A 27,680-nucleotide genomic window follows, 5' to 3' on the forward strand; every position below is an offset into this window, starting at 1 on the left:
TTGCGCCTTCAATATCTGGATTTCCTCTCTTCCGTCAGAATTCATTTCACTTAATGTGGATCCTATTATGGATTATTTCAATTTGAATTCACAAGTCTTGGGGGGAAATTGCCTCTTACTTTGTTGGGAAATATTAATACCTTTAAATGTTATGTCACATTCTCCTGTACCTCTTCCCAATAGAGAATTTCTCTCCATCAATAGAAATATCTCCTCCATTCTTCGGAGGGCAAGGAGGCCCAGAATTAAGTACCCTTAGCAGATCTATGTCATCTGGTGGCTTGGCCCTTCCTAACCTTCAGCTATGTTATATGGCGACACAATTGCCCCACTTATTGGAGTGGACGAGAGCCCCGAGAGACTGCGCTCTTGTGGAGTTTCTTGCTGAGCAGATGGGGTCTCTCAGCAACACCACTTCAGAAAATTATGTTAGGCAGAAGAGGGCGGGGTGTGCTCCGTATTATCCAGCAAGCAATAGCGGTGTATCCTGGGTGGAGGGGTACGATCCAGATACTCCCCTTTGGTATAGGTGACATTTGTCAGCGTTACAGTATAACGGCTCTAGGTCATAGATCTCGGAATGGAGTACTTAAGCCTTTTTACCCAGCTGCAATTACAATTTGGTATAGAACGTGGTCTGCTATTTGCAGATGCGGCATGCTATTAGTTTCCAATTTAGACACTGTCCTCCGCAAATCTGCGTATCCTCTATTAAACAACTTCTATTCAGCTTAGGTCGGAGATGAGTAATTTCCACGTTTTACTCAGAACTTAATTCTAAACTTGCCCCTGATGGTCTGCTCCCCCTTAAATCTAAATGGGAGATCGATCTGGCTCCATTGTTGATGAGGATTGAGTTTGGATACTTAAGAGCCTTCGAGATGCCACATTTGAAACTGAGGATTTGTTTTAAAAACAAATATCCCAGTTTTTCCCATTAATTGCAATGGCCCATACATTTCAATGGGCTTACAGAGTGTATGTTATATGTAGAAAGCCTATTGAAATGCATGGGCAGCACAGTGGCTAAGTGGTTAGCGGTTCTGCCTTACAGCACTGGGGTCATGAGTTAGATCCCCGACCATGGCCTTATCTGTGAGGAGTTTCTATGTTCTCCCCGTGTTTGTGTGGGTTTCCTCTGGGTGCTCTGGTTTCCTCCCACACTCCAAAAAACATACTGGTAGGTTAACTGGCTGCTATCAAATTGACCTGTGTGTGTGTTAGGGAATTTAAACTGTAAGCTCCAATGGGGCAGGAACTGATGTCAGTGAGTTCTCTGTACAGCGCTGCGGAATTAGTGGTGCTATATATATAAATGGTAATAATAATAATCTTGCATTAAATTCCAGAAAACACTTATTTCCTTCATAGGGTATATCACACACCGGTATGTGACAAATATATTTTTACTCTGGTCACCTAAGTAATTATTGCCTGCACTTGGCTTGACGTGGATCAACCTGACTTACAAAAATGGTGTGCCCTCGTAATTGATACTATGGGCCATGAATGTTACTGGTGCAAATGTAAATCCTTACATTTGTACTAGTAACTCAGCGTTAATTATTTATTCGGCTTAATGCCTACAGATGCTTCTTTGAAAATAGTCTGTGTGCTTTAAAGGGAACTTGGGGGTTTAAGTGCTTAGTTATTTTTTGTTATCTTACTATCGTTTGTTTTATTCGTGTCTATGGGGGGAAATTCAATTAGCTGCGAAGCATCTTGGGGGATTTCCACTCCGAAGATACTGCACGGCGAAGATTTTGACAGAAATTTCCGCTCATTTTTCTTTTGCGCCCCATAGAGGTGCGAGGAATAATGAGCGGATATTTCTACCGTAGTATGGAAAAATACGCGCAGCCGTGATGTTCTGAGGAAAATCGCGACTAACTGAATTCCCCCCTATGTTTGTTTTATATTTTTGTTCATGTGAACTAAAATAATTCAATAAAGAACACATGATTAAGAGAACAAATACATAAATCAAGATGTGTACTGTATGTACAATGCGTTTTTATGTTCTATCTTACTTGCTTACACATTTATTGTGCTATCTAGTGGCGTGATTGCGTGTAGTTTTTAAAACAAAGACTATGTTGTGTAGTCATCCCTATGAGTCGGCTCTGACACCTGCCTACGTTCCCCCTCCTTCCATCCATCCCCTGTTGACCCTTCAAGCCCATAGATAGGAGTCCCCCATCATCTCACCAGTTTCCGATGGCTCATATCGGGCAATAAGGTCCATTGCAAACTCCTCCGTACCGTCCACTTCCAGCTGCTCCTGACGTAGAAAGTCTACAAACTCCAGGAGCGTCAGCTTCTTGCCATCTTGTGAGAAGTCCTGAAATATCTTGAGCACCTCGTCACGTTGTGTCAGAGCTTTATAAAACAGCACAAACTCGTCTCCCTCTAAGGTGCTGGACTGCGATTTATCTGCCATCTGCGGATATAAAATGGTGCCTGTAAGTGTACTAAATATCCTATTGTGATGAATGTTGTAGTCACCAGCAGCTCTAGGACAAAGCAGACTTTCCTGGACAAGAGCCAATTATTTCCCAACATTCAGAACTTCCGTGCCCATCATTAAAGTCAGCGATGGTGAAGGCACATTTCTCTTCGCTTCGACACATCAGAAATTTCACCCATAACTTGTGGAGACTAATTCATGAAATTAGTCAAGTAGCCACAACATGTTATAGCAGCAGTACAGTATAGAGGATCAATATCATTACCTTAATGTATTGTATTTATCCTGGAATCTCAAATGACTAAAGAAGGACAAGTAGAGACACGTCATGCGTTAACAATCAGATTTCAGCTTTCATTATTAAACTTGAATTAGACTGATCAAAGCCTTTAAAGTTGACCTGTCCTGGAGTTTTGACAAAACTACCACCAAGAGTATAGGCTGAGTAAAACCCCTAATTTGCAATATAAAGTTACCTTCTCCCACAGTCAGTGCTTGTCCTATGCCTGCTAGGGAGCCTAACGAAATGTTGTGGGGAGTGACCTTGTCATATAGATTGTCTATTTACAAACAATCATTAACAGGTGATTATCAGCATGTCAGCTTCACTGTGATTCACATACGCATCATTTATATTTAATAAATCAGTCAAAAGTATCACGCAAATGTCTGAATCTATGAAAACCACTGTGCACGGTGGCACAGTGGTTTACATTGCTACCGTCCAGTACAAGGGTCATGGGTTCGATTCCAAACAGGGCCCTATCTGTGTGAAGTTTGTATGTTCTCCCCGTGTTTGCGTGGGTTTCCTCCGGGTGCTCCGGTTTCCTACCACACTCCAAAAACATAATGGTAGTTTCATTGGCTTCTGACTCAATGGACCCTACTTTGTGTTTCTGTGGCCGTGTAGTAGGGAATATATACTGTAATCTCCACTGGAGCAGGGACTGATGTAAATAATTACATATTCTCTGTACAACGCTGCATAGTATGTGCCCGCCATATTAAAAAAAAACTGTTAATAAATAAATGCTTTATATTGTGCATAACACGTGCAATTGCACAGAAAAACCATTACTTAAAATGCAAAACGGACTGTTGCAAATCCATTATTTTAAGATGAGATATAGGTCTATACTTATAGGATTATACTCTCATTAAATTATTAAAACCACTCTATGTCTCAGAGTAAATACCTTTTCAAACCACAGACATAATTTTACTATACAACAAATTTCTACAATGTCTGTCATTAGGAGATTACTTATAGTGTACTCTACTTTTATAGAATGACTCCTCAATATTAATTTGGGTAATCATACAATAGGAGCCAATTAATGCTGCCTCCTGCATACCACCTAGGAGATAAGGTATGTGGTGCTTGACTGACCTGGAAGAGGCGGTATGCGTGATACTCATTCATATCCACGTTCATCATCTTCAGCAGATCCTGGACCTCCTTAAAATTCATCCTCCCGTCTCTGTTCTTGTCGGCCTTCAGAAACCAGTCACAGATCCATCTTAGTGGCTGATCAAGAAAAAATACTTTTCAGAGCAAGCTTGGGCAACTAGTGTCTCCATGGCTGCTGGGGAAAGGCATGTCTGGACTTTCAAAGTTCCACAACAGTTGGAGAGCTAAAGGTTGCTTATGTTGGATCTAGAGCAGGACTGTCCAACTGGTGGCCTCTGGGCTGGTTGTAGCCATCCAGACCTTTTTATGTGCCCTCTTCTTTATTGAGTTCCATAGACTCTGCACCTTCCACAAGATTCAGTCTTACTCTTTTTCGGGAAAGGGGTTTTGAGGACTACTAAAGTTATCTTTGGCTTGGGCCTTGGAATATTTTAAAGTGGACATGAAGTCGGGGGTTTTCCATCTCTTGCAAAGAGTTGAAGAGATGGAAAAGCCCCAAACATACCTGGCTGAAGAGGTCCTCACAATATTGGATATGCTACATGATCATATCACATCCTATTATAGCAATCGCTTTGTGGCTATGCATCTGGAGGTTTTCTACCCCCTTCAAATAAAGTAAGCTTAGAGAAAATGTTCTAGTCATGTGTATATTCCAGAAGGGACAGAGGGAGAAGTTAATAGAATCGCTCTAGAGATCCAAAAGCCAGATGCACAGTGAAGATACAGCAATAGCCCCTAGCATCTGAGACCTACCAGCAAATGGAAATGAGCTCTGTTCATTAACAGAGCAGTAAATACCCCCCACCAGCTCCATGCATGGCTGGATGGATCAGTGGAGTGGTTCATTGTTATAATAATGTTTCCCCTCCATATTTCATTTTAACGACAGATGCAAAAGATACTGATCGAGGAGCTCCTTCTGGTCCATATTTGTCACTGTCTCTACGAGTTTTTCGAGGCCTTGTATCCAGCATTGGGCCTCCTCTGGGGTATTTGCGACAAGGTCAAGGTTGGCCCGCCGTCCGTGGAATACGATGGTAAAGCAAAGCTCGGGTTCAAACTCATCTGCGATGCTCTGCAGGATCTCTGACTGATGTCCCTCCCGTACGGTCTCAATGTCACTGATGGAAACTAGACGGAGAAATCAATATTTTTACCCTTTGAATAAGAAACGATGGTAGGAGAGGAAAAGGGAGAGAACACGGGGGCGAGGGTGTACAGAAGTGGTGGAGGACGAAAGAGGGTCACACATTGTGGTTACTTAGTAACGAGTTGTGGGGCTTTATTGCAGTTATGCTTCATAGAGCTGTGGTTATTATATAATATTCTGGCACGACTTCCTTCCCCTAGATAGTTCACTGGCGCTAATGGCAGGGATGCCGGGGGACAGGTTGTTAGTCTCAGGGAGCATTTTGCGCAAAACATCCCCAAAGCAGACAAACTCTTTAGAGTTTACTGACTCAGTAAGGACATTTTTAAAACAACGAGGTGCATTCTGCAAACTGTCGGCAAGCAGTCTATTGTAGTAAAAATGATAATCACTTTTTATTCTGTCTAATTTTTAAATAGATAAATTCAATGTTCCCACATTTTAGTTAGTAAATTTTACGGTAAAATATTTTTAGGGGGGATTCAGTTTACATTTGAAAATAAAGTGCTAATAAATAGAATTTAAACCTTTTTTTTTTAAAGGTAAAATTAAAATATATGTTGTTAATATTCCAGCACTTTCACCAATAATAGATGTCAGTGGGGTGGATTTACTAATAAAGTTCAAGGGCCTGATTCATTAAGGAAAGTAAAGCAAAAAAAAAAAGTAGTAACTTTGCACCTTGGCAAAATCATGTTGCATTGGAGGGGGGGTAAATGTACAATGTGGGGACAGATTTATAACAGGGGTATTGGATGGCCTAGATCAACTTTAAATTTCAGGTTAAAATTAAAGCTAACAAGTGCTACATGAAAAAACAGCCATTATTTAACTTATGTGCAAAATAATAAAATAATCTGCACCCCTTGCATTGTAGCATGGTTTTGTCCAGGAGAAAACTTACTCATTTTTTTGCCTTACTTTCCTTAATGAATCAGGTCCTAAAAGTAAATGTCTGATTGGTTGTTATGGGTCCTGTATCCTATATAATCTATCTGTTGTACTGTTCTCCCGCATCAAGCTCACTTCTTAGTGAAGTGGGGAGGATGGGGGCCTCCATGACGTAATTGTGTAGCACTGCGGAGGACGGAGCCAAAATTCTACAATTCACTGCACCCCGCCACCCTCCTCAGTTGGTTTTCACTTCCCCTCCGGAGGTGTAACAGAAAAAGTTGGCTAGTATGCCATTATGTCCTAAAATACTGCTCACTTTTTTTTATTTATGTCTTAAATTAGCCATTAGAGTTGCTACATATTTTATATTGTTATTAATAAATCAATTGATAGACTCATAGGTCCCATTATTGAATTAGCATGTAAAATCACCTTGCTAGTGCACTGACATTAGAAACACGAAACAGAGGGACTATGAGGTCTAAAATGTAGAGGTGTTGCCTATAGCAACCAATAAAATTCTAGCTATCATTTTCTAGACTACAAAATAAATGACAGCTAATATCTGATGGGTTGCTATGGGCAACACCTCCACTTTTCCCTTTTAGAAGGTTAGATACATCTACCCCTATGAGAGGGTATTTTACCCTTAGTCATGATCACTACCAGTAAATCAAAAGTACCAGCTGTCATGTAAACCAACATAACTTTAGACATAGAGATATAAATGTAATAGATCAATCAATATTTCTGTAAATAGACACGACGCCCCAGCCTATCGCTAAAGATGTATCTGGCTCCCCTCGAAAACCACAACTGATATTAAAGCGAAAACGCTCACTCGCAGGATTATTGTGCATTAACCCTGCTGCCCTCAGCGCAGAACTCGTAGACCCCCTCCTCCTCCTGGAATCTGATTACTGGAAATACAGCAAGACTCGGGCCAGCATGACAAACTTCTAATACCCAGAATGCACTGGTGCAGGCTGAATGTTTGATGCATTGGGTATATTCTAAGGGGAACACTGTAATTTAATTACAGGCAGTATTGCCAGAAAATAGATCACACTTCCACCACTGAGGACTATCAGTGTAATAATAATCAGCACAAACTTCATCCAGAAAAGCCATAATCATGAAAATTAAGAAACACAAAGGATATAATGAATATCAAGAGAACAATAATGTCTTTGACACTCTGGTCTAAATTTAGGCTTCCAGGTTTCCAACTCTTAAGCTGGGTTATGATATAATTGCCAATAGGACAAGGCTTTGAAAAGATTTCTACAAACTCCCCCCACACTCTCACCTTTAACTATCCGTACCACCAATTAGCCCTTATGCAGTGCTAATGCACTTGTGCACTGACCCGGTCCCCTACAGCTTATCGGACTGCGTGTAGATGACAGAACTGCAAACCGACTGGGTGGGAGATTCAATCTCCCTGAGTTGAAGGTGTGTAGTGATTGCGCCACCTGATTGGAGGAGAGCCACGTCCAATCCAAACAGTTGTCACATTCACTGCACACATCGTGTTCTAGCCTCTTGATTAGGTAAGATGGCTTTAAGTTGGCCAACACTGACAGTTCTCGTCTCTCCATGCGGTTAGATGCAGCAGCCTGTGTAGGTCTAATGAGAGGGTCGATAACCTGACAGTTTTATAAAACAAAACAATTACTCTGAAGCATTATTATTAACACTGTTATATGTAGCAGAATTATTCCAAAAGTGGAAGTGTAACAGCATCTAGAAGAGAAAGGGGGTCAGGGAAAGTAAAAAAGAACTTACAAACCTTCGGTGTGTAAAAAGTATGTGTTTTGCAGTGTATTAATATCTGGAATAGGGTACATTTGTACTGCCATTTATTTATTTTTTGTTACCATCAGATAAAAAATGAATTACATTTTAACTTCAGGTGATGATAATGTGCGTCCTTGTTAAATATATATTTATAGCTAGTGACCAAAGTGTCTTCATTAAAAAATGGTCAAATTCCATTAACTTACATTTTCCATACCGCCACTTCTCAATTTCCAGTTCGACCCCTGTTTTTAGCCTCAGTCGGTAGTTCCAATAAATGTTTGAACGTGTTTAATTGTCTTTTTAAATGGGTTGTTGCAACTTTGCTCCTATTACAATCTTTAGTTATATGAGATCTCTCTAGGAAAGTTAACGAACGTTAGGGTGAGCACACACGGTATCTATACGTTCACTCATGGTAGGTTGTGTCTGACCTCTAATGAACAATGGAAAATGGAAAACAAACAGGAATAGGAATAGGGATCTCTGATCCCCATGGAGAGCAAACTTCACAAGAGCGATCACCACAAGCACAGAACAGACCATTGACGCAAAACATAAGTGCAAGCTGTGTGGTCGCATCCTGGAGTACAATGAATGTTTGTGAGAGATGCTGATTATTATTATTATCTCTAATGAAAAAACAGAATATTCTACAGCGCAGTACATTACACACCACTCACATGTAGACTTAGTGTTGCCCGTCTTTTTGGACTTATACCAGATTGTCATGCAGTCCTCCTGGAGTTTGAAGTATCTTTGTTTTTTCCAGCTGCGTGACTTGACTTTTCTCATCATCGACCCGGTCTGCATGAGCTGCAGGTTCTCGTCCGTCTGCAGACCTGCAAAGACCAACCAAACTGTGACCACCAGGCAAAGCTAATGATGGTACTAGAGACACGCCCACTGCATCTCACGCTGCTCCTGAACGCCCCCTTTGTCTGATTGGCCAGTTACTTACGAGCGGATCGCGGAGAAGTCATGATGAAGATCTTATACCCACAGTTCTCCTGGCATCTGAAGACAAACTAAAGGGACATTGGTCTGTAAAATAGAGAAATCATATACGGTGAAGAAAATCAAACCGAATATTAAACTATATTCTGTATTTGACATTAAGGGGTGTTGTTTCATTAATGCTTAGGACTGATATTTACACCAGAATTACAACAAAGTTAGTAAAAAAAAACTATGCAGAGACTGGAGTATGAATTAAGCTTAAAAAAATGAATGTGAATGTAAACTCTACATAGTAATAAAGTATATTTTACTTATATTGTCAACTGCTGCATATGAAACAAACATGGATTTGCTTGACTATTTGAAATCATCAGTGGGGGTAGAGAGTTTTGCATCTTTTGAAGGGAGGAGCTTGGTGGTTTTGGGGGTCCCTAATTAAATGTGGACTAGGCATACTCATGCATCTTGCATTGTGTCCAAATGTAAAAACAAGATTTAGTTTCATAGCATGGTATTTAAATGGGATTGACAATGCTTCATGCAATATTTTCTGAGCGTATTCTTTCCTGTGAGTCAGGGAAGAATCATTGCCCCTTAAATTCAATGTCAGCCTGGGAGCAATTAGATTCAATGGACATTAGCACTTATGTAATTGGAAAAACGCTAGTTTTCAAAGCGCTCATCTGACACCGCTCTTAAATGAGACTGTATATTAATATGCACAAAATAAAAAATAAAAAAAACTGTCTCACATCCATACACATCAAATCGCTGATACCACCTATTGTATTAGGGCAATAGGATCCCAAAACACTGTCACATGAATGTACATAGTAGCACACAATAGGCCCCTTGTTAGTGAAAAGGGCTAGCAAATAACGCCCTAGCACTCAAAATATGAATAAAGCATACCCTTACATGCAAAGGTTTAGTACAGTCAAGCAATCAAATGTGACCTCTACTGGGGGGTCGCTCAGAGGGGCAGTGAATGTGCTAAGATGGGGAGCAACCCCCCCCAGGTTGTGAATAATAGCATTGTTAGAAAATTGTCCAAAATATTTATCATATCTTTCCTCTGGCATATCACAGAGATATGATTCCCCATTCAGTATACAGGTCATAACTTTCCACACAATTGAATAGTAAACATGATCGTATTATGATATCAGGGACGAACACAAGATTTATAATCTTGTTACCTTTGATGGTGCTAGTGGAGCAGAAATTGTGAGATATGGCAGTTGGGTCTTGATAGTTGGGAAAGTCAGTGAGTGTAAAGAGGAGAGACGGGAGTTATCTGGGTGGCTGCCTGGACACCTGGTTGTTTGGAAAATAGTGATAATTTGGGATGGGACTCAGGATTCTGTATGGAAAAGTATAATAAAGATCATTCTGCTAATATCCCAGTTTATTCATTATAGAAGACATCTATGTGGGGCAAGGAAAACAAGGTCATATGTGTGAAATTCATTGCCAGGGAAGGTTGTGATGGCAGATTCAATAGATATGTTTAAGAAAGGGTTAGACAAATTTTTAGCGGAAAAGTGTATCCAGGGATACGACCGTTAATTAAAATGAAGGATAGTAGTGGATATAGGGTAAAAATAGTACTGAAATATTGAGTCTGGGGGGATTTTCACAATTGAAACAGATTTGCAGTTGATTACTCTGGATCAATTTCAAATATAAGTGCAGGATCGCAGGAGATACAGAATAGGTTGAACTTGATGGACTGGTGTCTTTTTTCAACCTCATCAACTATGTTACTATGTTACTATGTTACTATGTATGTCAAAATCACTATGACAGGTGGTCGGGAAATACAGATAAGTGAGACATTTATACCGAGGAGAATATCTGTCGAGTAGCATTGACAGATCAACTAAATTACAGAACTATTGTGTTAATTTACACACATCAAATGCAGATAAGTGTTGCTGAAAGTGTATTAAGCACAAGGAAAAGGGGAAAGTGGACATATGTGTGTATGATACAGTACTGCAATCCTACTCCAGTTATTAGTATAATGATACTACATTCAGGAATATATTTAGTAGCTGTTCAAAAAATATGTTACTCTATATACCGATATAAATATCCCTTTTTGGACATACAGTTTTTAACCAAATTTCAGTGTCTCCAGAAGACTTGTGCTGATTACTTATCTTAAGTAGTCAGGCTATAGATACTTGTACTAATTTGACTAAGGAAATTTATTGATTTAAGTTATAAATGAGTGGCATATCATCTGTATCCTGCTTTCAGTTTTGAATGTGAACAATATTCCCATTTCAACTACACTATTAAATCTCTTGATCTGATTGTGTTAGTGGAAATAATGACATTACAATAGCCAGTTGTATTAACGAATGAAAGTGTCTCGGCATTTCAGACAGACAATTTATTTGTTTGGTTGAGCAAGGCAACAGTTAACATAATACTGTGGAAGAAGACATAATACCAGTTTATAAAATAAAGGGATAGACTGAATATAGGATATCTTCATTTGCACCAACGATCAATGGGCCGCACCAATTGTCTGGTATATGGTATATGTTCTTTTATGAATTTATACATTTATGGAGTGAAATATTAAGGGTGAAAGTGCAATAGTTGTCACCCAATACAGTAAAGGGTAAAGCGAAATTTTAAGGAGTTAGAAATATATATTATCTCCAACATGTTATATGTGAGTTAGTAGTCTTCTTTACCATGACCAATAGGCATGTAACTTATGTGAATCGCATTGCAATTTATTTAATTTACAAAATCCAATAATTTTATTCTTATTCTGAATTATTCGACCCATCCCTGTAATAAATATTTACTATACTTGCCTAAAGATTATCATGTGTTTTGGGATCTGGTGTAAAAGGTAATAAGGATAAAGCCTAGAGTCTGATGTTTCAGCTCCAGAACACTTACCTGTAAAGACCGAAGAGCCAGGTGGAGGCACTAAATCCAATTAATATTGCTCCATTCATTTAAGCAATATCTTAGTTTACCTAGCTCAGTATTAGGGTTCAACCAAACAGGTGTCACAAGTGGTTACTGTTGGTTCTCTATAGAGCGGTTATTTATTATTAGCAATACCTTCTGCATTTTCTGTCCCTGAGTTTAAATAGGCACAATATTTCTCAAAACCAGAAATATGAAGAAGTGCGTTTTGAAGTTTCTATTATCTGTACAAAGGCATTGGCAGCTGGTGTCCTGTGGAGTTGTCTGGAGTGTCTTTGTCTACCCAGCATATAGATTTCACATCCTTTTACAAATTGACAAGCCTAACACCTTTCCGTGCCCACATCCTCTGATTGTACCAAGGAACTTTAACCTAGATAGTAACCCTGTGACTCAGGTGAAAAAACCCTTTCTCCTATAAGGACATCTGACCAGCATGGGGACTGCTGGAAGGTAGGAAGGCAGTTAAATCAAATTAACTCTTTTTTTTACTGGCCACAGCGACTTCAGAAATCACTCACAATCAATACTTTATGTTATGGGTTAGACAACACGAGGGCATTCTAACGTGGATGCTGATACAAGCTCTAGGAATCTTGTACTTACGCTTTTTTCAGGTACACACTCAAATTTCATCAAAATACTCTCCCTCTCACCATCTTAGATCTACCTCTGACCTGCGCCTTGTCCAGTCTCTGGTCACCACTTCTCCCTCCCACCTACAATACTTCTCCCTAGCTGCTCCCCACTTATGAAATGCCTTCTCTACCATGCCTGACCAAACTCTCCCACAGCCTTCAAATGTTTAATATTCTTTGAAAACACATATCTGTATTACAGTTTACGTACTCCCACTTATACTTCTCACACTGGTACACCCTCACACCTGTCCAAATCTCTAATCTGAGCCACACTTGTTTCAAAGCTGCCCTCTTCCACTTAAAATGTAAGTCATTCCTACCCTTTGCTTTCATGTCTGCAGTTATATTGTCTACCTTTTATGTCCCTGTTTTATGTATGTTCTATTGACTCCATTGTCTGGCGTTGTGGAGCACTGTGTCGTCTTACAAAACTAATAATAATAGTAATAATTACCAAATATTTAGCACTGATGCATCAGGGAAGAGAAGTCTCCAATGGGACAAGTTTATAGGTTGATACGTTCAGTCCTTTACATGGTCTGATCCTTAATTTATTTTGGAGACAACTTTTGGGTCACTCAGCCCAGGGCCCCTTAATTCAACTTTTTCACTGACTTTCTGACATTCGTATGGGTCATTTACAAATTACAGATCTGTGAGCATGCAATCCTTCTCTATCCATTGCAAGTTTCACGCCCACATCATAATCTTTAAAAAGATGATTGATGCTTCGATGTTGCTTCTTCCCCCTGGTCTGAATGATTGCCGTGTCTCTTCTTTCCATCCTTCACCCCCTCCCTGCCCCTTACCCCTTCTATTTTTCTTCTTATTTTCTTTTCCTCCTCTCCTTATTACAGTTGTACAAAATAATATTGCTTTTTATCTGTTTCCCATTGTGAAAACTTTCATAAAAAGTATTAACAAAAAATAAAAAATGATTGCTTAACGATAGCGCAGGTCCTGGGCGAAAGTAAAAATGTATCCTATGTTCACTTGTGTAGCATCATCTCTCGCAAAAACAGGAGCGCCATTATAGCGCCATTTATTCTACACAGTTCTGTACAAATACTGTCTGGGTAATTTTCATACTTATAAGCCAAAGAGGGAAAAAAAACGATTTAACATTAATGTGGGACATTTTTTCATACATTCAATTCAAACACTATAAAAAAAAATTAATTGAAGACTTCAATTTTTGTTACAAAGTTTTTAACTATAAACAGTTCCCTTAAGAAAAGATAACAGCATTAATGCCAACCTGGTTACATATTGCAATACTAGACAAAATGTTAATCTAGGCAAAGAGATTAATTGATGGTTCCAGCTACTTGTGCTGACATTTTAATAAAAGGTTAATAGTCTTCTAAGGCCCCTAAAGAATATAAAAATACAAGGCAGGTTTTATATCATCTGCTCCGTAACCCGGGTCTATTAGTATTGTGTTTTCATTGTAATTGATGTAACTGTCTGAGTCTGACTCTACTTTCTACAGATAATACCATTCTTTGCAGCGTACTGACCTGGTAGAAAGTGGAGCTGGCTATATCCCAGGTATCAGGGCTCCGTCTGGATCATGTATCCAACGCTCCAATAAACAGAGGCTTAATGAGTTCTCTGCATCAGTTCCACCTTTGTCTTCCAGTTAATTAGGATGGGTCTTGGTAGAGTGTGTCTTCCTTGGACAGAGAGATATAACAGCAATGTTAGCACAATGACTAATAGGAGATGGAAAACTCACATCCAGCAGCACGGAATAAATTTAGGGAATACCCCGATCCGCTGAGTGATGGGCTCCTTGGACGGTTACAAGGTTACATAGTAACATAGTAGCTCTAGTGGAAAGAAGGCTCCAGTTTCAGCTTCACCACCTGACAAGAGGAAAAACAAACAAACAGCTTGATACAATGTGATCAGGGATGCTTAAATGAATTTCAAAAGAGGCATTTTCCCGGGATAGAACACATTATAATTACTAGTAATGGAACATAGATCTTATGCTGACATTCTGCAATACCTCATCGCCCTGGTGTCATAGGGAGGTAGCCAGGCCTGGCTTTATCTCTTTTTTTGCCCCATACCCCTCCAAAAAGTAACAAAACTAACATCCAAATAACCGTGGAATTTCAAAGACATTTAAGTGGCGCTATATGAATAGGTGTTGGTGATGATGATGATGATGATGATGATGAAGTGCGTTTGCCACGGAAGTCCTGTCAATATTAAGATAGCCATTGTGTTTTTCATTAGGATGGGCCAGCTTTTTTTGCTCTCCACCCCTCCAGATCATACAACCTCTGCACAGTCTTATCTGTATAAATAAAATTAGAGTACTCTAGAAGTAATTAAGCATTCATTTATTTTTTATGGTGCCAGGCATATGTGACAGACAATGTAGTTTGATTATGAGACTAAGGTATGAAATTCTACCCCTATACCCCTATTACTTTTCTACAAATACAGACTGGTTGGCTGGTAATCTGGGCACCTGGCATGGGCAAACCGAAGGGGGGGGCAGTTCTAGTGCCTGGAAACCCCCCTCCAAGCCTGGGGCACTGTATAACTGAGGTGGCTGGACCCTGCCCCCGCTTCCCATGGCTCTGCTTGTAAAGGGAGAGCTACCTAACAGTAGTGCACGCAGCATTGCCCATGTATATTATAGGGATAGGAAGAGTTGGAGAGCAGCCAAGCACTGTCTAATATTATAGCCACGCCCCCATGCATGCTGGTGGCGTCCACTGGTGGCGTGGTGTGGAAACCCCGCTCTACAAATCCTGCGTTTGCCCCTGCCTGGGATGGTTGCCTGATATATAATATGGGCAAACCTCTGTTATTTGCTAGTATAAAATCTGGGCAACTCTCCTGGTTAGCTGGAATATAGCCTGGGCACCTCTGCTGGTTGGCAGTTATGTAACCTGGCCTCTGATAAACTGGCAGGTGTTTTGCACTGAGTTTGAAGACCGGAGGAGGAGGCACAAAACTGCCACCCTGCCTAAGAACCCACTTGATCTTAAACCGACTCTAGGCCTAATTCATCAAACAACGTAAATGCGGATTTTGCTTGTATCATACGCAAATGAGAACTAGTGATGACAGTCTCGTCTATGCTATAACGTGTTTGCAATCAGAAGCAACTGTAAAAATATATTTTATGTTCAGTAGACATTAAGATCATCTTAATAAATGTATTTCAGTGGGTCTGATTGATTAAGGAGAGAAAGGCAAGAAAAGGAGTACACTTTCTCTTGGACAAAGTATGTTACAATACAAGGGGTGCAAATTAGTTTATTATTTTGCACATAAGGAATATACTGGCTGCTTTTTCATGTAGCGCAAAAATACTTGACAGCTTTATTTTTGTACTAAATTTTAACATTGATCTAGGACAAGTTCTACCCCAACTATAAGTCTGACATCACATATTAAATGTAATGCAATATGGTTTTGCCTATGTGCAAAATTGAGTTTTTTGCTTTCCTTTCCTTAATGAATCAGGCCCAGTATGCGTGCCTTGATGAGCCGGGCCTGATGTGTGTAGCAGACGTGGTACATTCTGTCCCAGCACTCACTATGAACTGACCTAAGTGCTACTGGCAATCACTCCTCGCCTACAAAGTAAAGGAAATCAATTTGTGCAATTAATTTCTGCAGCGCTTTGCGTAATGCACAATGATATATTTATAGGAATGTTTAAAAATAATAGCAGATAGAAAATAAATATATCCTTACTGGTCAGGTACATTGCAGTCCTACCGCTGGTCATAGCAGAGAAGGAACAAATTGTTCTATGTTAAAGCTAACAAGAATAGTTACATAACACTCTCCTGACAGTCGCCCTACTCATTCCCGCACTGGGCAGAGAGACTGGCAGAGAGTCAGGAGTACAGAGTCTGCTATGAGGACAGCAATGGGAGGCTGTGTACCACTGGGCTGGGGATCAACAAAGCAAAGTACTGTAGACCTGTGGTTCTCAGGATTTGAGGACGTAACTCACTGGTGAGACTCGCCTTCATTTGAGGCTCAATTTCTTTATTTATGGTGCTATATATTGAATGATACTGCCTGGCCAGTGACATCACTGAGAATGCAGCCTATCCATTCACTAGGAACTAGTGACATCACTGAGAATGCAGCCTATCCATTCACTAGGAACCAGTGACATCACTGAGAATGCAGCCTATCCATTCACTAGGAACCAGTGACATCACTGAGAGTGCAGCCTATCCAGTCACTAGGAACCAGTGACATCACTGAGAGTGCAGCCTATCCAGTCACTAGGAACCAGTGACATCACTGAGAATGCAGCCTATCCAGTCACTAGGAACCAGTGACATCACTGGGGCAGTTCACTCAGGGTCTGATATATTAAAGCACTAAAAGCACTATTTCCCAGGCCTCCTGCTCCATCGTTGACTGACCATTTGTTTTGAAATCCCCCTGGCACCCAAGCGTGATGCTCCCCTCTAATTACACAGCACCATGACTCCTTCCTCCTCCTAACAGCACTACACACATTCTACACTCTATGGTAAGCTCACAGTTTCTACCGCAGCTGCACTGTAACTGGTGGGTGTATAGGGCCATCCTGGGAGGAAGCCCTGCCCCCCTACAGTAAGGGGCGGGACCCTTACCATAGTAAGGTTCTATAGTCAGAATATTACGCAGTAGGAAGATCAAATGTAGTGAAAATCTAAATAATCCACATGGTAAAACAACTAACTAAGCGGTATAAAACTGTGTGTTTAAAAAAGTAGAGATGTTGCCTATAGCAACCCATTTAGATTCTAGCTGTCATTTTGTAGAATGCAATAAACAAATGAAGGCTAGAATCTGATTGGTTGCTATAGGCAACATCTCCAATTTTTCTAACCCCCAGTTTAGTAAATATACCCCTAAGTCTTTTATCTGGAAATGTAAATAAATGTAATTGCCGGTTGAGCCGGCAAATAACCATATAGAAAATGGTACAATATGAATGAATCAGAGAATTCAGAGACATTTTCTCATAGGACGTCTGTTGAAATATTACAGACTTTAAGATACATATTTATGTTGTGGTATAGTTACCGCTGAGAGAAAAAAGGTGCTTTTTATTAATAAAAACCGTATATAGTTAAAAACATCTATTATTATTATTATTATTAATTTTTATTTATAGTGCGCCACTAGGTATCCGTAGCGCCGTACAGGGACAGACAGAAACACGATACAGGGTGAGACAGCACGGTACAGTTAACAGAAATCACAGTAACTCAGAAGCTCAATGAACAGCTAGATTAGAGGTGAGAGCCCCCAGCGGGATAGAGACAGGGGCCGGAGGACCTCACGGAGGAGACAAGGAGCTGGAGAGCAGAGTTAAGGTGGTGGAGAACAGAAGGAGAGGAGGCCCTGCTCGGAGGAGCGTACAATCTAAGGGGAGGGTAGGACGGACAGAGACACAATGGTAGGAGGAGGGAATGGGGAGAACGGAGGCAGAGACGGAGAGAGGGGGGAGAGGAGAATGAAAAGGAGGGAAGTAGGAGGGGGACAGGAGAGGGTATCTAAATAATTAATCAACGATATTGATGAAAAAAAATTAGTAACCTGTGAATAAAAAGTAGTATTTATTTATTGCTTGCTATTTTTAATGAATAAAGGTTCATTTCTGTGCATTGTCCAACTAGTAATAATAATATATTTAAGTGGACACTGACGTTCCAATATCTGTTCACTTACAGCAGCAAAGTATTTTCAAATGTTATGTCTGGTTAAGCAAAGTTTGCATCAGCTGCAATATGGATGTGCAGGGAGTGGGAGTGGTTAAAAAAACCAGGGTTTATCCGTGACATTAGTAATATGGAGGCTGGTCCCTGGGTAGGGGTCAGCCACCAAGAGGCGGAACCAATCAGAGCCACACTGCCCTCTTAGTGGCCAGCCCTCCCTTTCCTTTACCTCCATTTATGAAGTCAATCTTTGTATTGTGGTCAATCCTGTCTCCCAATTCCTTGATAGGTTTTCTGCCCTGCTCCCCCACTTCTTATCCTCATACCTTGGTGATCTCATATCCCTGTTATTAAACTCACAGGACACTTACTACAGCCTACGATTTCAGGGAGTGAACGGGGCGAGGAAGGGAGTTTTGCCGCAGTCACTGTACTCAAGCGCCCACAGCCATGTCCCAATCCACCTCTGGCCACCTCATAATTCATAGACCCCCATCCTGCATCACATAATGCACAGACCACTCCCCACAGCACATAATGCACAGACCACTCCCTGCATCACACAATGCACCGACCACTCCCTGCATCACACAATGCACAGACCACTCCCTGCATCACACAATGCACAGACCACTCCCTGCATCACACAATGCAGACACCTCTCCCCACATCACATAATGCACAGACCACTCCCTGCATCACACAATGCAGACACCTCTCCCCACATCACATAATGCACAGACCACTCCCTGCATCAGACAATGCACCGACCACTCCCTGCATCACACAATGCAGACACCTCTCCCCACATCACATAATGCACAGACCACTCCCTGTATTATATAATGCACAGACCACTCCCTGTATCACATAATACACAGACCCATACCCGTATCATATAATGCACAGACCACTCCCCGTATAATATAATGCACAGACCACTCCCTGCATCACATAATGCACAGACCTCTCCCAGCATCACATAATGCACAGACCACTCCCTGCATCATATAATGCACAGAACACTCCCTGCATTGCATGATGCACAGACCACTCCCCGTATCATATAATGCACAGACCACTTCCCGCATGACATAATGCACAGACCTCTCCCTGCATCACATAATGCACAGACCACTCTCCGAATCCCATTATTCATAGACCACTCCCTGCATCACACAATGCACCGACCACTCCCTGCATCATATAATGCATAGACCACTCCCTGCATCACATAATTCATAGACCCCCTTCCTGCTTCACATAATGCACAGACCACTCCCTGCATCACATATTGCCCAGACCACTACCTGCATCGTATAATGCACAGACCACTCCCTGCATCACATATTGCCCAGACCACTCCCTGCATCACATAATGCACAGACCACTCCCTGCATCACACAATGCACAGACCACTCCCTGCATCACATAATGCACCGACCACTCCCCGCATCACATAATGCACAGACCACTCCCCGCATCACATAACGCACAGACCACTCCCTGCACCACATAATGCACAGACCATTCCATGCACCACATAATGCACCAACCATTCCCTGCACCACATAATGCACCGACCATTCCCTGCACCACATAATGCACAGACCATTCCCTGCACCACATAATGCACAGAGCTCTCCCCATATTATATAATGCACAGACCCCTCCGTGCACCACATAATGCACCGACCACTCCCTGCATCACATAATGCACCGACCACTCCCTGCATCACATAATGCACCGACCTCTCCCTGCATCACATAATGCACAGACCACTCCCTGCATCACATAATGCACAGACCACTCCCTGCATCACATAATGCACAGACCTCTCCCCGCATCACATAATGCACAGACCACTCCTCTCCCCGCATCACATAATGCACAGACCACTCCCCGCATCACATAATGCACAGACCACTCCCCGCATCACATAATGCACAGACCTCTCCCTGCATCACATAATACACAGACCTCTCCCTGCATCACATAATGCACAGACCTCTCCCTGCATCACATAATGCACAGACTACTCCCCGCATCACATAATGCACAGACCACTCCCCGCATCACATAATGCACAGACCTCTCCCTGCATCACATAATACACAGACCTCTCCCTGCATCACATAATGCACAGACCTCTCCCTGCATCACATAATGCACAGACCTCTCCCTGCATCACATAATACACAGACCTCTCCCTGGATCACATAATGCACAGACCACTCCCTGCATCACATAATGCACAGACCTCTCCCTGCATCACATAATGCATAGACCTCTCCCCGCATCACATAATGTACAGACCACTCCCTGCATCACATAATGCACAGACCTCTCCCTGCATCACATAATGCACAGACCTCTCCCCGCATCATATAATGTACAGACCTTTCCCTGCATCACAGAAGGAAACCTGATTAGAAACAATTACTGGAAGTGTATGGATTTATGGGATCTGACAAACTGCTTCCTGACCCCGCAAAAACCCTCTACACAAATTCCTGCTCTTATTAATCATGCCTCCATTATAACCAGTGTCACGGTTTGCCACAGTGCTGAGACATAATCCACTACCTCAATATAACATTATCACTGGACACAGAACAACAAAGAAATCACTGAGCTTTGCGCAGACAGAGTTCATGTGTGTAATACATTGTCTGTTTTTCCAACCAAAATTCCCATTGTTCTTATTTTCTTTCCAGCCATCCCCACCATCTATTCCTCCCTTTTTTCCTTCCTCTTCTCCCTCGCTCCATCCCCTTCCTTGCTTGTCCCTACGTTTTCTTCACCTCCCTTCCTCCCTTCTTTCACTCCCTCCTTTTACGTTCTTATATACCTTTCATATCTTAACTTATGGCTTCACCGTCTCAGAGGATAGCCAGATAGCCTGTTCACCCATGTGCAGAGAAACTGAAAGACCAGGCTTTTCGTTCCACTATTGAAGAATAAACAAATAATTACTTGTAAAGTGAACAGATTTAAAAATATTTAGTCTTACAAGATAACAGATTACTGCAGGCTTCCTCATGCTTTGCCAAAACTCGGCAAATCTTAAAGGACGGTTGTATTGACTAGGATAGGGATGGTTCACATGAGGACTGGGGACCCCATGCTGCACGTCTACCTGTTACAGTGTGTCTGGCATAGATTGCTGCCCCTGCATTAGCAGTAACCATCTAAGGCTGCAGCTCTGGTTCTGGTTACTAATTTTAAAGGGGGGGGGGGGGGGGGGCATACTTTTTTACTGTTTATTTAATTCACCAACTCCAGTCCTCAGGGACCCCTAACAGTGCAGGTTTTCCAGGTGACCAGTGAAATAATTAGGACCACCTGTGGATCTTTCAAAATGTGTCAGTTAGTAATGAATACACCTGTGCTCCAGCAAAGAGATATGAAAAATATGCACTGTCCCTGAGGACTGGAGTTGGGAAACACTGATTTAATTGTTCTCTTTTTTAAGATGTAAAGATAAGTGCCAAAGGTCATCATCATCGTCATCATCATCATTGTCATCATCATCATAATCATCATCATCATCATCATTGTCATCATAAGCACCAGGTCTTCAGGAGCTGCAACTGAGAGGTGTATCTGGAGAAGTGGCCTAGTGTAAATTACATACTTTGAGCTTCCCGTTCCTTACTTACATCTATCAAAGCCATCATAATAGGTCTGATTCATTAAGGAAACTAAATTTGCTCCTGGACAAACCATGTTACAATACAGGGGGTACAAATCAGTTTATTATTTTGCACATAAGGAAAATACTGGCTGTCTTTTCATGTAGCACACACATACGTGATAGCTTTATTTTTACACTGAAATTTAAAGTTGATCTAGGACATGCCCTACCCCAACTATAAATCTGTCTCCATAATTTCAAATCTACCTCCCCTCCAATGCAACATGGTTTTGCCCAGGTGCAAAGTTACTCCTTTTATTTGATTTACTTTCCTTAATGAATCAGGCTCAATGTATGTATTTGTAGACTTTATGTTGCTGATTAAATAAGGCAAGTAAAGCAAAAAGAAAGAGTAACTTTGCACCTTGGCAAAACCATGTTGCATTGGAGGGGGAGGTAGATTTATAGTTGCCGTAGGGCGTTGTGGCTTGATCATTTATAAATAACTTATTGTAATAATATATTTAAATTATTAGAACAGTGTGCCCATTTATATAGTTAGAAATGTACTGATTTTTGATACTGTGTATTAGAAATTAACTTATTTTTTTATATTGTGTGTATTTTGGTAGCGGAAATGTATTTGTTTCTGAGACCAGGACAGGAAATTCGTTTTTTCTTTTAACCTTTCTAGAGGAAATCCCAATTAGGCTAATTAGATCTTTGTCATCTGTGAGTGACCAACACTTGAATATACAACAGGGAGTCCTTACCTGTATCCTGCTTGGTTAAAGTGAAAGGAAACCTCTGATCAATGTGATATCACAGATTGATGTGAATTTTGTTAATTTTGCATTGCATTTAAATCCATGTGTTGGAAAACATATTGCGTCCTGATACTAAAAATAACTCAGACATGGTGGAGCCATCCCAGACAAGGAGTCTGGCTTACCCCCTGCCAGGATTTGTGTCAGAATGGGCATAAAAAGAAGCATTGGTTTGTACTGAAATGTATCATTATTGTTCCATCTGACCTTCTGATCACTGGTATCTTAAACCAGTGTGAACTGTCCTTATTAAGACACTTGAGCTAATAAACATCATTTGCTTCAAGATCCTGCTTTGCTAACTTCTTACCTGCTGTAATTCCTGTGACCTACAGATAAGACCCAAATCAAATCCGTTTCCAGCTGTTCTGAAGTTGGGACCCAGCATTCCAGGACCAACGCTCTGCCTGCTACCCAGCAGCTCTGGCCAGTGTGATAGGCCAGGGGGGATCCATCCACAGGAACCCTGATCTGAAGGCAAGAGGTCAGGGGTACTAGCCCTGGTGTACCAGCAAGGGGGTACCCTAGCAATGAAAGATACCCAGAAGGACGTGGATGTCGTTAAGGAGTCCAATGGTGGCAGCAGCTTAAGCCCCTCCTACTGCGGTTAGAGGGCACATTTGGGATAACGAAAAGGGGACGGTGGCAATGCAAGTCAAACCGGTCCCCAGCAACGCAACAGACAGGGTGACATAGGCGGTCCATCCTGTCCTAGATCAACTTTAAATTTCAGTGTAAAAATAAAGCTATCAAGTATTTGTGTGGTACATGAAAATGCAGCCAGTATTTAACTTACCGGTATGTGCAAAACAATAAACTAATTTGCACCCCTTGCATTGTAACATTGTTTTGTCCAGGAGGAAAGTTACTCCTTTTTTGTATTACTTTCTTAATCCTGATTCATTAAGGCACGCAAAACGAACGTAATTGGGACATACACACGTCTGTACTGAACAGGGACCTGATCTGAAAAAACATCTTTTGTTGAATACAGATCTACATCTGCTCTCCTCTAACATACAAAAAACTGAAAGTATTAAATGATTGTTACATGTTAACAATAAGGGACCTGATTCACCAAGGTAAGTTAAGCAAAAGTAATTAAGTAGGGCAAAACCATGTTGCATTGGAGGGGGAGGTAAATTTAAAATGTGATGGCAGATTTATATTTTGGATAGAGCATGTCCTAGATCAACTTTAAATTTCAGTGTACAAATGAGCTATCAAGTATTTGTGTGCTACATGAAAAAAACAGCCAATATGTGCAAAAGAGTAAATTAATTTGCACCCCTTGCATTGCAACATGGTTTTGTCCAGAAAACTTGAGTAAGAAAACTTACTCAATTTTTGGCTTAACTTTCCTTAATGAATCAGGCCCGCAGTCATTAGTAATAAAATTGTTTTTTTTCACTTTAATACATTTATTAGGATTTTATTAATGTCTACTGTACATAAAATACATTTTTTCAGTTGCTCCCGATTACAAACACATGTTCTAGCTGTATACACAGCCGTCATCACTATCACTCGGCTCTTACACCTGACCTGTAGCTGTTGCTAATGATATCACAGATTCGGCGCTCGTAAATACACTATTATATAAGGGTTGTGAATCTTAATGAGATGTATATCAGATAGATGGCAAATCTCTACATGACTTGGTATGTGAGTCCTCCCAACATAAATATTGAATTGTGGGTGTTCCTGCCTTATATAACCACAATGTTGTTACTATAATATAATGCACCAATTGTGTATTAAAAATGATAAATTTATTCCTGTACACTAACTAACATGTATATATAACTAGAATGACCTTAAGGAAGGTCTCAGTCCTTGAGATTTACAAATGTGAAATACAAAACGTAAATGCTAAATATCTTTAAGGTCCATACTGAGCACCATATCACGTAAATAGACATGCTGCTCACAGTGGGTCAAAATACAAATTAATTGTCCAATTAAAATCTACGCCTGGGATTAAGCCACGGATACTTGCGCTAAGAAGTTCCGCAATAATCCTCCTCAGTCCAGTGTGCAAGATGCCAAAAGCGCTGTTGGGAAGAGCAGGGCAGTCTACGCAGCGATAAGTGAGAGAGTCGGAGAGCGTTCCACTGCGGAGCGTATGTGACTATTTCCGTGATATGCTGTGCAGAGTTTCCGACGCGTTTCGTCACGTGAACGTGCCTTCCTCAGGGCTGGTGGTTTCAAGTGGTATGACAGAAAATTAGAGATACCCAGAACTTGAATCGGACGCTGCTGCGTTCTCTCCAGCTTGGCGCCCTTACTGTACAATGACTACACGCATACGCTCATTCCCCTCCCCATACCACCCCTGAAATCGTAGGCTTTAGTAAGGGTCCATTGCGCTCAAATATTAATTGGATGTTGCTGCGTTCACTGGCAAATAGCCCAGTTCTGGGCAAGCTCAGAGCGATTTTACGCAAAATACGCAACGTAAGGACATTTATGTTCCTTAATGAAGCTTCTTACATGAGAAGAACCTGGAGTTCTGGGAATAACAGCTGCATGAAGGAGCTAGTTAGCTTCACGAGATAATGGAGCTTTAACAACTACCTACAAAACCAGATTTTGAATAATCTTTTTGTGCACAAAGCAATTGTCGGCTCAGACTCTGGCAGGATTGGTAATTCTGGACACAAGGAGTTCTATAAGGCCAGTATCTTAGGCAACCCCTAAGTACTAACAGCCTGAGGAGTAATTTACCCATGAGCTGGAAAAATGTAATAATCGTGAACGATTTACCTTCAGATCTGTGCTCTTCATCTGTCATAACCATCGGCCGAAAAGATTCTCACTCTGTAAACTCTATGGAGATCTGCCTAAACTTCTGGGAGTGAGTGCGTGCATGCTTCCACATTTGCCCGACATCATTCCATCGTTGATAGTGATTTTTAGTCATTTTATATAGCGCCACTAATTCCGCAGCACTGTACAGATAATGATCAGTCCCTGCCCCATTGGAGCTTACCGTCTAAATTCCCTAACATACACAGACAGGCAGAAACACAGACTAGGGTCAATTTGATTGCAGCCAATTAACCTACTAGTATGTTTTTGGAGTGTGGGAGGAAACTGGAGCACCCGGAGGAAACCTGTGCAAACACGGGGAGAACATTCAAACTCCACAAAGATAAGGCCATGGTCAGGAATCGAACTCATAACCCCAGTGCTGTAAGGCAGAAGTGCTAATCACTGAGCCACCGTGCTGCCCCGTAAAATCAAATCAAATTATACAATGGGCTTTGGTACGATAAAACAAGATCGTGGGAGCGTACACACTAACGCAAGATTTTGTGATTGGTTTGTTAATTGGATAAAAACCCTGTAGTGTGTACTCAGCTCATCTTATACAAATATGACATACTCTGGAACAGTTAACTGGTGCACAGTAATATTATTCTGTAACTCACGCCAACCAATCAAATGTTTGTTTTCAGTTTCTAAACTGGTCTAGAAAACAATCCGTCAAATCACACTGCTCTGTGAAGAAGAATCGGTTCAAGCACTGGTGCTAGAGACGGACAAACTGCAGATGTGTGCTACATGAAAAAACAGTCAGTATTTAACTTATGTGCAAAACAGAATACTAATTTGCACCCCTTGTATTGTAACATGGTTTTGTCCAGGAGACTGAAATAAGAAGTTTCTTAAGTTAAGATCCTAAATGAATCAGGCCCCAGATTAATATTTCATAAGCTGTTTCCTTATAAAAATACATCCACAAGAGGTTTTATTAAAATGACACCCACGTACCCAAAGTCCAAATACAAATAACAGCAATCATTATCACTATACTCATTTATTTGCCAATTTCTTGGGTTAGCTGGTTGATACTGAGCAGGTGGTATATAAATGAAATGTTTCTTATTACAGATACAGACTTTAGTTGCAGGGAGGAGACGTTGCAGTAACAGCGAGTTTACCGTCTTGTAATAAGACGCCAGAGACCATGACACAGACTGTAGACTATATTACATTGCAAGACACACTGAATGTACACCAAGCAACAGTCCCTCAGTCTCCCCGTCAACAGGAGACTCAGGCTGGGGAGATAAGTCTCTATTCTAACCAGCTTTGCAGATCATGAACTTCATTAAACTCCTTATCTGTCTCTAACCCAGATACAGACAAATACCTACATGAACTGGGGCCAGGAAACCTGTCCCAATAAATGATTATTTCACAAAGCGTTGATCCTATCTTCATAAACTCACATCCCTGAAAATAGAGTTTGAGGATCCCTATTACATGTGCAACAAAGTATCACAATAATGTGTCAGTCTATAAATGTGAGTAAAGTGTGTAATAATGCTAATAGAACATACTAGATTACTAATAGAAGCGTAATAGCAAAGTATTGTGCATAAATAATTGAGCATAATTCTGCATTCATCCTAGCAGCAACTCAAGACAATACAACACGATACATTGTAACACGTAAGAGAAGCAGTACTGAAAGAGTAATAAAAGAGACATATAGTAATATGTCCTGGATATTATACCTGTGCCAGGGACATCTTCACTGACAGCTCAGCAGTCCCTTAGTACATGGAGCCCGTTCTGCCTCTGGCTGGGTCTCCTGTGCACTGTGTGTGAGTGGGAATGAAGGAAGGGACATAATTGCTCCATCCCAGCCCTGCCCATCCCTCTCCTCCTCTCCCTATACATTCTTAAAGACACACTCTCATGTGTCACTCACCCAGTCTGTCCTCCACATGGGCTCCAGGGGAATTGTATAGTGCATGTTAGATATAACAATAATTATAATAAAAATACTAATAATAATATGACTGAATATTATAATTAGTGCTACAACAAATATGGAATTTTTATCTGGATTCAGTGCTCACATTGTTTCTTTGAGCACAGGATTAGCCGTATCGGTTTGATCTGGCAAACCAAATCCAGCCATTGAGCACCCCCCAATCATTTTAAAAAGTTGATTTATGCTACAATTATTATTATTGGATCAGTGGTCAAAGTGAAGATCTGGAAGTGGCGGTATGAAAAATGTAACAGGAATGTAAGTGCATTGAAGATGATAGTTTTACAATAAAGGGAGTAGGAGAAGTGGCGGTATGACATACCTCCGTATACCCCCCACTTCCTCCACTATATATATATATATATCATCATCATCATCATTTATTTATATAGCGCCAGCAAATTCCATAGCGCTTTACAATTGGGAACAAACATTAATAAAAC

At 41.0% G+C, this 27,680-nt stretch overlaps 1 protein-coding gene across 5 annotated transcripts in view; it reads right to left on the reverse strand.

Annotated features, from left to right (window-relative positions):
- Nucleotides 1-27,069, reverse strand: part of PLCD4 (phospholipase C delta 4) — a 41,851-nt gene extending 14,782 nt beyond the window's left edge. For 2 of the 5 annotated variants that reach the window (XM_075181040.1, XM_075181044.1), the window contains exons 1-8: nt 26,975-27,069; nt 14,055-14,152; nt 13,805-13,960; nt 8,687-8,769; nt 8,409-8,567; nt 4,784-5,012; nt 3,858-3,987; nt 2,209-2,440 (exon numbers count right to left, since the gene is read on the reverse strand). In XM_075181040.1, coding sequence (XP_075037141.1) covers nt 2,209-2,440; nt 3,858-3,987; nt 4,784-5,012; nt 8,409-8,567; nt 8,687-8,708 — 772 coding nt within the window. In that variant the 5' untranslated portion in view covers nt 8,709-8,769; nt 13,805-13,960; nt 14,055-14,152; nt 26,975-27,069. Of the gene's footprint in view, nt 1-2,208; nt 2,441-3,857; nt 3,988-4,783; nt 5,013-8,408; nt 8,568-8,686; nt 8,770-13,804; nt 13,961-14,054; nt 14,153-16,010; nt 16,078-26,974 lie in introns of those variants that run through there. The other 3 variants (XM_075181041.1, XM_075181043.1, XM_075181042.1) reach the window with 3 other exon arrangements.
- Between the last annotated feature and the right edge of the window lie 611 nt (nt 27,070-27,680).

This window comes from Mixophyes fleayi, chromosome 7 (assembly GCF_038048845.1).
Source record: "Mixophyes fleayi isolate aMixFle1 chromosome 7, aMixFle1.hap1, whole genome shotgun sequence".
In the NCBI taxonomy this organism is placed as follows: domain Eukaryota; kingdom Metazoa; phylum Chordata; class Amphibia; order Anura; family Limnodynastidae; genus Mixophyes; species Mixophyes fleayi.